General features: G+C 49.1%; 1 protein-coding gene across 1 annotated transcript in view; it reads right to left on the bottom strand.

Moving 5' to 3' along the window:
• Col23a1 (collagen type XXIII alpha 1 chain) overlaps window positions 1-13,194 on the bottom strand; it is a 290,415-nt gene that overhangs the window by 43,965 nt on the left and 233,256 nt on the right. The window contains 2 exon segments of the mRNA XM_032914417.1: window positions 9,656-9,682; window positions 11,559-11,566. Of these exon segments, the coding sequence (XP_032770308.1) occupies window positions 9,656-9,682; window positions 11,559-11,566 (35 nt within the window).

The following is a 13,194-nucleotide window of genomic DNA, read 5'->3' as shown; positions in this document are numbered from 1 at the left end:
AATGGCAGGACTCCAGAAGTACCTGTTTTGTTCCATCTCGGGGGAGAAGGCTGGGGAGGAAGCCCGTATGGAGGCCCTCTCTTCTGCAAGCCCAGCTGGCTCTGTCTTTGAGGTTCCAATCTGGGGACTATTATGGGGGACTCAGGAAGTGGGCGTTCACCCCTCCTCCCTCTGCCCAGCATCTTGGGGGCTGGGAGTCGCCCTGCAGGGGTCAGATGGGAATGAGCCAGGGGATGTTAGACTTTAAGAAAGCACATGAATTTGGGGGGTATTACAGATGAATCATTTAACTAATTACATTTTTACAATCAAAGCTGTTTTTGAACTGGAAGAGTGTAAGGAAGCATATGAGTGTGTGGTGTTCATGGTTTTATTTTATTTTTTTTTTGTTCGCCTGATTAATTCCAAACAGTCCAATTGAGTTATTCACTTGGAAATTGGTCCCAGGCTGGGGCCTTGTCTCGAAGACCACATTTCAGCCCCGAGCTTACTCTGTCCTTTGGGACCTCAGCTGTCGATTCCCCATGACTGATGTTGGAGGCTTTGCAGGTCCTGCCTCCCTGGGTACAGTGAGTTTAACCAGACAGGGCCCGTGGGTGGTGTTCAGTCCTGGGAGATGCCTGAGTGAAGGTTTCTGATTCCAGTGGGGCCTGCCTCGTGCCCCGGGAAGCTCTGACTCCTCATTAAAACGTTTTATTGTGTTTATTTATTGTGTGTTGTGTGGGAGAGAGTGCCGTGGTAATTACTTGAAGATCAGGGGACAACTCCCAGGAGTCAGTTTTCTCCTTCCACCATAGGGGTCCAGGAGACTGAACTCAGTGGTCAGGCTTTGTGGCAAACACCTTTAGCTGCTGAGCCGTAGAGCAGGCCCCAGGTCCTAACAGAGGGCGTGTACCCAGGCTGAGCCTCGTTCCCCAGCAGCTATCTCAGTTTTCAAGTCTATCTTTGTCAATAAACTACTGTAGACTTCTGGTGAGACTCCCCTTTCCTTCTGCCTCTGCCCGAAGCCAGGAGACTTTAAAAATATGTGGTGGGAGAGAAACATTATTTAAAGTGCTGGTCATCAGGAGTGCTTCCGGAGGCTGGAGGTAGAGCTCGGTGGAAGACCGCCTACTGTGCAATTAAAATCTATTTTCAATATCTAGTACTGCCACACACACACACACACACACACACACACACTGGCAGCCTCAGTGGCAAATGTCCGTAATCCTAGTGTAGAAAGACCAGGGATTCAAGATCATTTTGGCTATGCAGGAAATTCAAGGCCAGCCTGGGCTACTTGGAGCATTTGCACACACACGATCAGATAGCTAAGATGGGACAGGATTCTAACTGAAATTCACACAGGGCTCATATATACTTTATACATAGAGCCCAAAGGTAATCTTATTTTATACTTACAATTTTTTTTTTTCGGAGCTGAGGACCGAACTCAGGGCCTTGCGCTTGCTAGGCAAGCGCTTTACCACTGAGCTAAATCCCCAACCCAATTTTTGGGGTTTTGAGACAGAGTCTCATAGTCTAAGCTGGCCTGGAATTCTTTATGTAGCCCAGGCTGCCCTCAAATTTGTGATCTTCCTGCTTTAGTGTCCCAAGCATTTGGATTAGAGCTATGTGTCATGGTGTTAAGTACTCTCTCTCTCTCTCTCTCTCTCTCTCTCTCTCTCTCTCTCTCTCTGTGTGTGTGTGTGTGTGTGTGTAGGCCCAAGGTTGATGTTGGGAAGCAATCTTTCTAGATCATTCTTCCCCTTCATTCATCGAGGCAGTCTCTTAAGGGAACCCCGGAACCCAACAATGTGGCTGGTCTGGATAGCCAGCCTGCCCTGGCGATCCTGTCTACCTTCTGAAGCTGGGATAGCAGCTGGCCTACCACGCTCAGTGGCATTTCTGTGACTTCTGGGGATCTGCACTCTGCTTCTCAAGCTCTTGAGACAAGCACTTCGACCACTGAGCCACCTCCCTGGCCCCTACCCCTGTGCTGTGACTGTCACAGATTGGGTGCGGGATTTCCCACTTGTGGCCTCCTGTTGATGTCACAAGCTTCTGACTGGAGACGTTTCAGAGTTTTGTCTCAGAGGCAGTCAAACCCATTCAGACCTGCCCAGAATTATGCAGGGACTTACAGAGCTCCAGCCTCATCCGGAAGATGGGCTCACGGGCTGGCTGGGTTGGATTACACTCAGAATGTCTCTCCTTTCCAGCCCATTGCTCACAATCACTGTCTCTGACACACGGGGCCGCACCGTGTGGCCTGGTCTCTCCCTTCGTGCATACTGCCCGTGCCTGCTCGACACGGGGTGCCTGTCCCTTAAACAGCGGGCGTGGAAGAGGAAGGCACTACCTCCTCAGTGTGCATGGGGAACATGAGTGGTGCAGAAGCCCGGTGATCTATCTGAGAGAACACAGTGTTTGGAAGTGCTGTGCACACAGAGCTGATTTCTAAGCAGAGCAAGGTATAGCAGAGATGGTGAAGATCGAAGAACAGAAGGGCCCTGGTGGGATCCTTAGAGGTGGGAGCCGGACCTCCATGCTTGCCCCATGCTTGCCCCATGCTTGCCCCATGCTTGCCACTGAGTGCTCTGGAAGAGAAGTTGAACTTTGATCTTAGACTTTGAGCCTCCAGGACTGGGGGCTACATAAGCCCTCTCCTCCTTCCTCTCACTCACGTGTATATCTACCTATGTATGCATATGTGTGGAGGCCAGAGGACAATGTCACTTCAGGGGCACACGGATGGCTTCAAGGGTGCACTGTGACAGCTTAGGAAACATGGGGCTCGGGGAATCTTTGCTCCCCACTGCTAGTCTACAGGTCCTATGTCATGCAGCCCCTGGATACAACCCTCACATTCCTCCTCCTCTCTAAGGTTTATTTTTTTACTTATGTGTATGTGTGTGTCTCACGAGTTTATGTGCACCATATTTTGAGTCCATGGAGGCCAGATGATGGCGTCAGATGCCCTGACACTGGAGTTAGAGGGGGTTGTGAGCTGTCTTCTACTGGGAATTTAATCCGGATCCTTTGCAAGAGCAGCCATTACTGCTGGGCCATCTCTCCAGCCTGGCAGAGACCTTTCCCCTTCCGCTCTCTCTCTATCACTTGCTTTCTCCTTCCATCCATCCTGGCCTCAGATAGCTCTTGACATACGAAGCTTTCTCTAAACTCCATGACCTGTACCCTCCTCTGTTTTCCTCTGCGGAGTGTACTCACCCCTCACATGTCTGCCATTGAAGTCTCAGTTCAAAGGTCATTCTGTCCTTCTTGAATATTTGATCCAAATCACAGAACTATCTAGGCACCCATCCGACACCCTCTCCCCTATTCTTTTCCTGGTACATTCCCTCATATTCAGGGACTGTTTTCGTGGCCTTCAGGAGGCAGGTAGGAAGCCAGAGAGCCACGGAAGGTCAACGCCCAGGGTGAAGAAAATGAAAAGTCTAAAAAAGTCTGTAGTGATGAGAAGGCACAGTCTGGTGTTTTTGTGTAAAGGGTGGGAGGTGGAGATTAAACCCTAAGTGACAGACAAGTCATTGTCACCTTAGAAACTATATACATCTTCAATATTATGAAAAACGGGACGTGCGAGACACTTTCAGGATGACTCCATTGTGTCCAGATGACCTCTCTCTCATCCTCAGCTGTTTAAGGCTGTGACTGGGTCTGATATACCTTTCCCTGTGTGTAGCACAAGGCATGATATCAAGCCTATTTATGAGGTGCCGAAGCTCTTTAACACATACAAGCTGATTAGTTCCCCAAGATTCTGGAATACCATGCCTGGGGATTCTTTGCACCCCCTATTGTTGATTCACAAAGTTCAGTGCTCAGAACTCCCCCTCTGCTGATAGCAAGGTGACTGCTTGTTTCTTGGCTGCCCCTGCCCGGTTCACTTTCAAACTCTACACTTGCAATTCCAAATTTTACCACTAGGTGCCAGGCAAACACAAACTTTAAGTCAGGTCTCTTAAGACTTGTAGCCAGGCCTTTAATGTCTGCATTTGGGAGGTAGAGGCAGGAAGATCTCTGTGAGTTTGAGACCAGTTTGGTCTACAGAGTGAGTTTCAGGACAGCCAGGGCTATACAGTGAAATCCTGTCTTGAAATACAAAACAAACAATAACAAAAAAGAGAACTTGTGATGAAAATACATCCTAAATTAAAACAAGACACATACATATAGACATATATTTAAAAACTTTTATCATATTGAAATAAATTAAGAGTATGATAATTCCCACAGTTGGCCAGAGTTTGGAGAAACATGCCTGTTTCGTGCTCTGTTGGTGGGAATGTAAATGAGTGTGGCCTCCCAGAGGGCAATTTGGCAAAGCACATCAAAAGCCTTCAACATGTGCAAACCCTTTGGTGCAAAAATTCAACTTATAGACATTTATTGTATGGAGATAATCACAGAAATAAGCCTTTACTTACTCTCAGGATGTTGATTGTAAGGACGAAAAGTTGTCTATATAAATACCATAACTTAGAGATCGGCTAAATAAAATGATATACGGGACCAGATACTATGTAGCCATTCCATCCTATCATCTAGCCATGCCAGAGTGTCTCATGATATTTCAAGTGAGAGAGAGAAGACTGTCCCTATAGCATTTTTTTAAATAGTGGAAGTATGTGAAAAAAGTTTCATGTAAAAATGCTAGACCAGCAACATGAAAATAGTGGGTTTATTGTCTGTGGATGGTAGGAGGTTGATTGCCTTTTCACTTTTATTTTTGGGGCCTTTCTCTATTTTCCAAATGTTTTACAATAGACACGACCATGCATTTATTGCAATGGTAAGGTCCTGTTAACAAGCCCTTGGGGGCACACAGGACAGACAGCCTCTGTTCAGGAAGGGCATGGAGACACTGACCCTGGAGCCCTGTCAGCTCTGACCCCCTTGAGTCCATAACCTGCCTCACAGATGTGGGTGGCCCCTGTTGCCCCGTCCCTCAGCCGCTTCCACAGGCTGCACATATGGACCTCGTTTGAGCTGGGGGTGTGGGGGCAGGGAGAGATGGAGTGAACGTAGACAGCCCAGGCCGGGGACCCCCACCACAGCCCAGCTTTCCTGTGCTTCTGTCTCGCTAGGAACTGCCGAGATTCTGGTTCAATTCGAAAAAAGAAAATCACCTCTGGTCCCAAAGTTTGCCAACAAAGTAAACACAGCTTCTAAGATTCCCTCAAACACAAACACCAAGACTAAGCCACAGCAGCGAAACAGCTGTTCTGAAAACTGATCTGTCTCAATGCTGGGTTTCTGTCCAAACGCTTGGCTGTGCGATGAGCAGATTAGAAGGGTTTCCTCATTTGTCTGTCTGTCTGTCCATCTGTCTGTCTGTCTGTCTCTCTGTCTGTCTAATCTATCCATCCATCCACACACCCATACATCCACCATCCATCCACCCACCCATCCACCCACCCATCCATCCATCCATCCATCCATCCATCCATCCATCCATCCATCCATCCATGTCCGCCTGTCCACATGTGTATGTGTGTAGGCATGCACACACCACAGTGTACATATGGGAAGTAAGTGTGTATTCCAGTTTTGTGGTGTTGGCTCTCTCATTCTACCCTTTACATGGAGTTTCAGGAGTCAGGTTTGCAAGGTAAATGCCTTTACCCACTGAGCCATCTTGCTGGCTTTTCTTTCCCATTCTAAAAAAAAAATATGTATTTAAATTGTTTTTTGACATTTATTTTAAGTATATGAGAGTTTTGCGTGTTTGTATGTACGGGTGCCTGACACCAATGGACCTGGAGTTACATGACTGCGAGCCACCAGGTGCATGCTGGGAACCAAAGCTGAGCCCCTGGGGAGAACAAGTGCTCCTGACTGCCGAGCATCGCTTTAAACTTACTTGTTTTTGAGACGGGGTTTCACGCAGCCCAGGCTGACCTCAACATCCACCCGTAGCTGAAGATGACTTTGAGCTCCTGACCCTACAGCTTCTGCTTCCCAAGTGTAGGTGTCATGGTGGACACCAGCACCCCGAGTCTGTAGGGCGTGAGGTATCGGACCCAGAGCTGTATGGATGCTTTGTGAGTGTCTGCCAACTGAGCTGTCTTCTCATCCTGAAGGTTTATCTTGGAGGGCTTTGACGATGGCTCAGCAGGTAAAGTACTTGCTGGGCAAACATGGAGACCTGAGTTTGGGTCTTCAACATCCAAGTAAAAGCCAGATATGGTGACATGTACTTACAGTGGGGCCTGGAGGGTCGGGGAAGGGACAAACAGATCCCTGGAGTTTCCTGGCCAGACAATCCGGGCAAAATGGTGAGCTCACATTTCAGTGAGAGACTCTGCCTCAAAAAATAAGTTTCTTTCTTTCTTTCTTTCTTTTTCTTTCTTTTTTTCTTTCTTTTTTTGGTGGTGGTGGTAGTTGTGGGCCGGATGGGACTAGAAGGGGAAGACAACTGAAATCATCTCTGGCCTCGCCATGTTTATTCAGGGTGAGAGCACCTGTGCAGGCGTGTGTGCACGCATGAACTTTATGTTGGGACGGGGCATGGATAAGTTTATACGCTGGCGGCCTATTCCAGTACATAAGTATAGTGCACAGCACTGGGAAGCTGTGCTGACTCCGTGGGAGCCATTGGTAACCGACAGTGGGCTGAGGGCCTGCCCGAAGCACTCCTGTTTCCCACAGGCCAAGGGACTAGGGTTTAACTCAGATCCTGTGCAGTCTAGCCTTTCCCTGGCTGGTACGGCGCTCTCTCTGGCAGCAGGGACCCCTCCTCAGAGGGCAAGGCAGTGAAATATAGAAACGGGTCTATATACCAGCTGTCCCCTCACTAGACACAGCTTGCCTCGGTGACCCGAGGAGCTGTTTCAAGGACTCAGGGCAGTTGCTTTGGGCCTGCAAACAGGAAGCGGGACAGCTGGCATGCTGGGCCTTCACTGATCTCCTTCTTAGAGAAATTACCTGCGTCAGGATATGGGGACCCTGGAGGTCCTGGCACATACATCCTTACTCCTGCCTCCATCCCAGAATTCGCAGATCCCCTCGTGGGCCAAGTTGGAGCTGGACATCTATCTCTGTTCCACGTTTAATCCCCACAATCCCTGATGGCTCCATCAGATAACATTGGTTTGTTGTGACCAGCATGTCATGGGCCCCTTGTGCATCTCCTATCACTTGAGCACCAGTTCCTGAGGAAAGGCAGGAGCCCCCAAGGTTTAGGAACACTTGGGATTGGGGCTTCCTATTCCAGCGTCTCAGCTAGCCAGTGGGCAGAGATGGGTTCAGACCTGCACCCTAACCTCTAGCTTAGTTTCCTGCCATTCCTCCCTTGTCCTTGCCCTGGGAAGAAGGCAGGGATGAGAGGCACAAAGAGAGAAGAGGCCTTTGCAGACCACCCGGCAGCTGTTTAGAACAAGTCCCTGCCCCTTATGCAGGAATAAAATGATTTCCATTGCTAGCCAATGGCTCTGCTGCTCTCAACCAGTGGAAAGGGCTCCTGGCAGTGTCTGCTCACTGTAAAACAGCAGAAACTTCCCACTCCCTTTGGACCTAGCATATGCAGAGAGGCTCGACTTTGGAAAGCTCGCTTCGTGATTTTTTGCAGTGGCACAAGAGCAAAGTATTGGTGGGCACTGGGCTTGGAGTTTGGGATCTGGTTCTTCCCAGGTAGCTTAAGTGCTATCTATGGGTTAAGATACTCTCACATACATCTAGCCGTGGCAGGGAACTGTGGCTCTGTGTTCCTGACAGAGTAGAGGTGTGAGGTGTGAGGTGTGAGGTGTGTGTGTGTGTGTGTGTGTGTGTGTGTGTATGTATGTTGGTTTGTATATGCATGGCCCAGGGAGTGGCACTATTTGGAGATGTGACCTTGTTGAAGTGGGTGTGTCACTGTGGGTGTGGGCTTTAAGACCCTCATCCTAGCTGCCTGGAAGCCAGTCTTCTCCTAGCAGCCATCACATGAAGATGTAGAACTCTCAGCTCCTCCTGCACCATGCCTGCCTGGATGCTGCCATGCTCCTGCTTTGATGATAATGGACTGAACCTCTGAACCTGTAAGCCAGCCCCAATTAAATGTTGTCATTTATAAGACTTGCCTTGGTCATGGTGTCTGTTTGCAGCAGGAAAATCCTAAGACAGGGGGTGTGGGGAGAGGTGGGAGGGGACAGCAAGGCTCTGCAGCATGCTGTTCCTAGCCAGGATGGCTTGGGAAGTTGGCTGGGACAGGTACTTTTTAAAAAAATACATATGGTATTTTCAATTGACAGTGGGGCAACCCATGCCCAGAAGAGAATCTGTACCCTAAAGAGATATCTCAGGGTGTCTTCTGAGTCCCTTAGGACTTAGAGATTTTTGCTAAAAGGATTCTAGTCGTCCCATGCTAGTAATAACCAAGTGGGGATATATTCCAGCAAAAGGCCCAAGGCCCTTGATGCCCTCCCTGTGTAGGAGTTGGGGAGTGAGGGCTTGACTCTTCCCTAATCAGGAAGGAGTTCTGGGTCAGGTAGGATCTGCTCTGTGAACTGTCACATTTCAGTCACATTTCATGCAGAGCCCCACTGTTCTAGTCTGAGAGGTCAGACTGCCTGTTGAAGAAACTGTGTCACCTACCCAGGAGACTCCAAAGGGGCCTAACAGTTCAAAGTGTTGCTTTGAGCTCGAGATCAATGTGCGCAAAAGGTCCTATCAAGTCCTGGAGAGCTATAGGTGACCCGATTTGTAATTTATGCAGAACTGTCACCTCTTGGGTGTCATTTAGCCTCAATTCCCACACTTTGTTTGAGGTATGGGAACATATCTCATTCATAGAGGAGGAAATCAAGGCTCAGAGAGGGTGTGTGCCTTCCCTGGGGTCACCAAGCTATGAAGCTGTAATGTGGAATCAAGCCAGGTCTCCTTGATACTCTAGGCTAGACTGCTTTCCTCAGCCTCCAGGGAGGCAGGCCCTGCAGGACTGAGGACCACATCACCATTGCCGGCCAGTTCTGACTGAGACAGCTCTCTGAACCAGCCGCCATTTCCCTCCTATCTGAAGGCACGGAACAAACCCCTGCATCTGACAGACACCCTGAACTCTATTGGATTCACTAAGCTCCTCCCAGTCCTTTTTTTTTTTTGCTGAGGCAGCTGCTTGGTCCCTGATTATTGTAGGGCAATATTGTTCTTCTGGAAGCTACTGTCATCTCTCTTAACCTTGGCAAGGCCCAGGGGGCAGCAGGGTCACCCCAACTTCTTGTCTTTGATCTGACACTCATTTGGCCATCAACCCCAAATACAAGCTAACTTTTTTTTTTTTTTGGTTCTCATACCATAAAGGCCAAACTGGAATTAGCCAGCTCCCTCATTCTGAGTGGTAAGATCATAGGGCGCCCCTGACACTGGGTAGTGGTACAGTAGTGTCCTGCAGAAGGGTAGGGCCCAGCCTGGCCAGGGCTCAGCAGATACGCTAGGCTGGAAGGAGAGCTGCTTTGTGACAGCCTCTTTGCTTTGCCTGGGAGGCTGGAGTCTACCCAGAGTGCACACTGATCCTTCCATAGAAACAGTCCAGCTACCAAGGAGCACAGGAGGAGGAAGGCGGAGTGAGACAGTTCAGTCAAGATTCTGGAGGAGAATGTCAAGGTTCAGGAGAATGTCGGATTAAGAGGAGGAGGCAGAGAGAGAACAAAAACAATAAATGTTAAATTACCGGGTAGCCATCTCGTCCTGATTGCCCCTGTGGTAATTAATAAGCCATTAACAATCAGAGTTTGGGCAGAAAACCATATGGCAATGCTTATAACTCTGTCTGGCCACACCCCCTGCCGCACCCCCTTGCTGCTTTCTGCACGATTTCCAGGGGACCAACACTGCTGGCTGTAGTGTGCTGGGTCAGGGGGTGGGTCAGACGGACAACTGCCTTCTCCTATCAGCAGCCATGGGGCCTTCATCAGAGCCACCAAGCTACTACATCCACATATGTCACCCCTATGTCAATTCTGGCATAAGACAGAGAAACATAGTCATATAGGGCTGGAAGGAGGTGTCCCAACCTCTATGACCAAACCAGGGGCAAAAAAATCCTTCACACAGGAGCTGCAGTACGCGCTCAACTCATCCACGTTTCTACTGGAACAGGTGGAGCTGAGAAGGTTCTGGAAGCTGGAGATATGGGGGACATGCACTGCTACCGGCTGTTTGTCTGTCTCCAGTTCAGATTAGGCCTGCTTAAGGCTACTGACACCTATGTCCCACACATGGGTACCCCCTCCCCCTCCAAGCCCCTTGCAGTGGTAACTTAAGAATTCCTGCCTACTTAACCCATTTAATATTTTAACAACTGAGCCAGGTACAAAACCGTGCCTTCGTCTTTGTGTTTTGTATTTCCACAAGTTTGGACAAGCCACCTCCACGGAGCCTCCGGGAACACTCTACCAGGAAGTTCACTTGTGGCCAAAACCCTACACATTTTTGTTGGCCTGCCTTTTCTTTGGCTCAAACTGATGTTACATGCACAGAGAAGCCAGAGTCTGAAGGATGCTGATAGGGGTGGTGGGGGCATGTGAATCATGGAAGTAGAAGTCAGAGGTAAAATGGTTCTTCTGAAAAGAATTCCTTTGGAAGGTTAATTTTGGCTCCAGTTGACTGTCCATGTGCTACTTGAATGGATGCATAGGGATTTATCTGGCCCTGAAAATCTGCCAAGAGGAATCAAAGGCAGATACATCCATAACCCAAAGAAGGGGGGATTCTACAAGGGGGGGATTCTCGGGGCCACCGAGTCACCGCCATCAAAGCAGCCTCTGTCTGGCCAAGGCAGGAGCCTCTCTGAGCTTCCCTTCACACCCTCTTAAATGCAGTGACATTTCTCCTTCTGGTGCTCTCTCAACACCTCTGCCAGCCAGCCAGGCTCATGGAGTCCCAGCTGGGAGCAAGACAAGCTGGCTAAGAAGAAAAAAGAACTCCGGGATCCAGTGATCATGCCCAATTTTGACTTGGAGCTACTGTCTCAGGCCTTTGGCCAAAGCATGGGAGAGTAAAAAAAAAAAAAAAAAAAAAATCAGCAGGCAGAGAAGGAGTCGGAGAGATGAGCTTGCATTTACATTTTTGTGCACAAAGCTGAAGCAAGGATTTGGGGAGGAGTCGCTGGATTCATGCGAGCTCGCTCCCAAAAAGCTGGTCTAGAAGGTTCTAGTGGGCAAGGCAAGTTCAGGGATTTCTTTTTCTGTTTAAAAACCAGTTCAGCTTCTGTCTGGGTTGCATCCTTTTTCGCTTGTTTATTTCTGAGACAGGTTCTTCTGTAGCCCAGGCTAGCCTCAGAATCCCTATGCAGCCAAGGATGGCCATTATCTTCCTGCCCACACTTCCCAAATGCTGGGATTCTAGGTGTACATCGTTACACAGGGTTTTATGTGGTCCTGGGGATCAAATCCAGGGCTTGCACATCCCGGACAAGGCACTCTAGCAATTGAGCTACACCCCTGACCTTTTTCTTTGTTTTTTAAAGCTCACTCTCTTCTAACCAAAAGTCACTTTCACAGGAGTCGAACTTATAGAGAGAACCAAATAAATGTCTTATCTTTCAGGAGCACAGCATGATCCGAGACACTTACCGGAGGGCCTGCAAAACACAAGCAGAAAAGCTACTGTCAGCACGGAAGGTTCCCTCCCCATCTTAGCACAGCCCTGGCCACCCCCACCTCAACAACTCCAGGCTTCACAGCATTGCCCACAATGGCCCTGTAAACAAGGGTCAGCCACAGAACAAAGATGATAGACTTTTGTCCTCGGAGGGGCCTGGGTGGCCATGTCGGAGGCAATGAGGGTTCTCACATGCATGGGTTCATGTGTTCAGTTCATGAGGCTGATTGGCGTTCATTCCCGTCACGTTCTGAAAAGCTAAATCTGAATTAGATCTTGCTTTCCAGTGAGCAGGTTTTTGGGTTTTACCCCAGAGGAGGGAGATAAAGAGGCGAAAGCATTTTGGCTGTAGGGAAGGGTTGGGGTGAAGGCATGCAATATATATGGTTGGGCAGAGCTGGGGTGGGTCACCACAGCCCAGCTCTGGGGTTTGATGTGCACAAGGAGATTTGAAGGGACAGTATAGAGCCGTGGTTCTCAACCTCCTTAGTGCTACAGCCCTTTAATACAGTTCCTCAAGTGGTGGTTGGTATCTCACAATTGTAACTTTGTTACTGCTATGAATCATAATGTAAATGTCTGATATGCAGGAGGATACTGGTAGGTGACCCCCGAAGGGGTTGCCACACACTGGTTGAGGATCGCTGATACGGAAACTGTGGTAGGGACTTGGATGAGGCTTAGCCACAGAAGATCTCTGGCTTCTGAACATATATGTGCATACCACACATCTCACAGCTACACTCATGCACACACACACACACACACACACACACACACACACACACAGAGTACTTGGAAAAAATTGTGCCTATATTGAACAGGCCGTTGTCATTAATTTTTAAGCATAACTGATTTGTATATCATTTACACTGTATAAGGCACTTAGAGATGATGTAATATATCTGTGAGGATGTGTGTAGGTTGTATGTAAATGTAGTCATTTTATACAAGGGACGTCAGCATTGGTGGTCTCATGGACACTAAAGGATGGCTAGGGTCAGTTAGGGGCAGGGTATCCTGGAAGATGGTCTCTCAGCTCCTCAAAGCAATGTCCCTGCCACAAATGCATGTTTCTGCCAACCCAGTAACCCCTCTGTTCCCACTACACCTCAGACCCCACTCTGTAGGATGAGGCTGCATACAGGCATCCCTTGGCCGGCACCGGGATAAGGGGTACACCTGCATGGCCAACAGTGAGCTGGGAACCTTGTGGGTAAGAAAGGGTTGCAGTATTGAGGACCAGTTCGAAGAGCCCCGCTTAGCAGACTGCTTTCTTCAACAGACACTTAGGAATAGAGCAGGACTCTGGGGAAGCCCAGGAAGCTCTGAGGATGTGGTGGGCCAATCCTGGCCTGCTCAGGAAGGTGCTCAGCTGGGTCTGGGGGCATGGAGAGAAAAGCAGGGGCAGAATGGAGACAAGCAGAGACGGAACTCACTTCCAAATCTCTGGGCTTCTCCTGAGATGAGAGGGGGGCAGGGGAGGGAAGGCCAGCCAAGTGCAAGGTCTGTTTCCATGTCGTGGAGCATGGAGGAGTTGATGTTATGGGCAGCCAGGGGTCACTGAAGGATTCAACATGGAAGAAGGCTGCAAGAGGGGCCAGGGTA

The sequence above is a fragment of the Rattus rattus genome, chromosome 9, assembly GCF_011064425.1.
Source record: "Rattus rattus isolate New Zealand chromosome 9, Rrattus_CSIRO_v1, whole genome shotgun sequence".
Classification (NCBI taxonomy): Eukaryota; Metazoa; Chordata; class Mammalia; order Rodentia; family Muridae; genus Rattus; species Rattus rattus.
The sequence above is the reverse complement of the archived record's forward strand: the minus strand, read 5'-3'. Positions and strand labels throughout refer to the sequence as shown.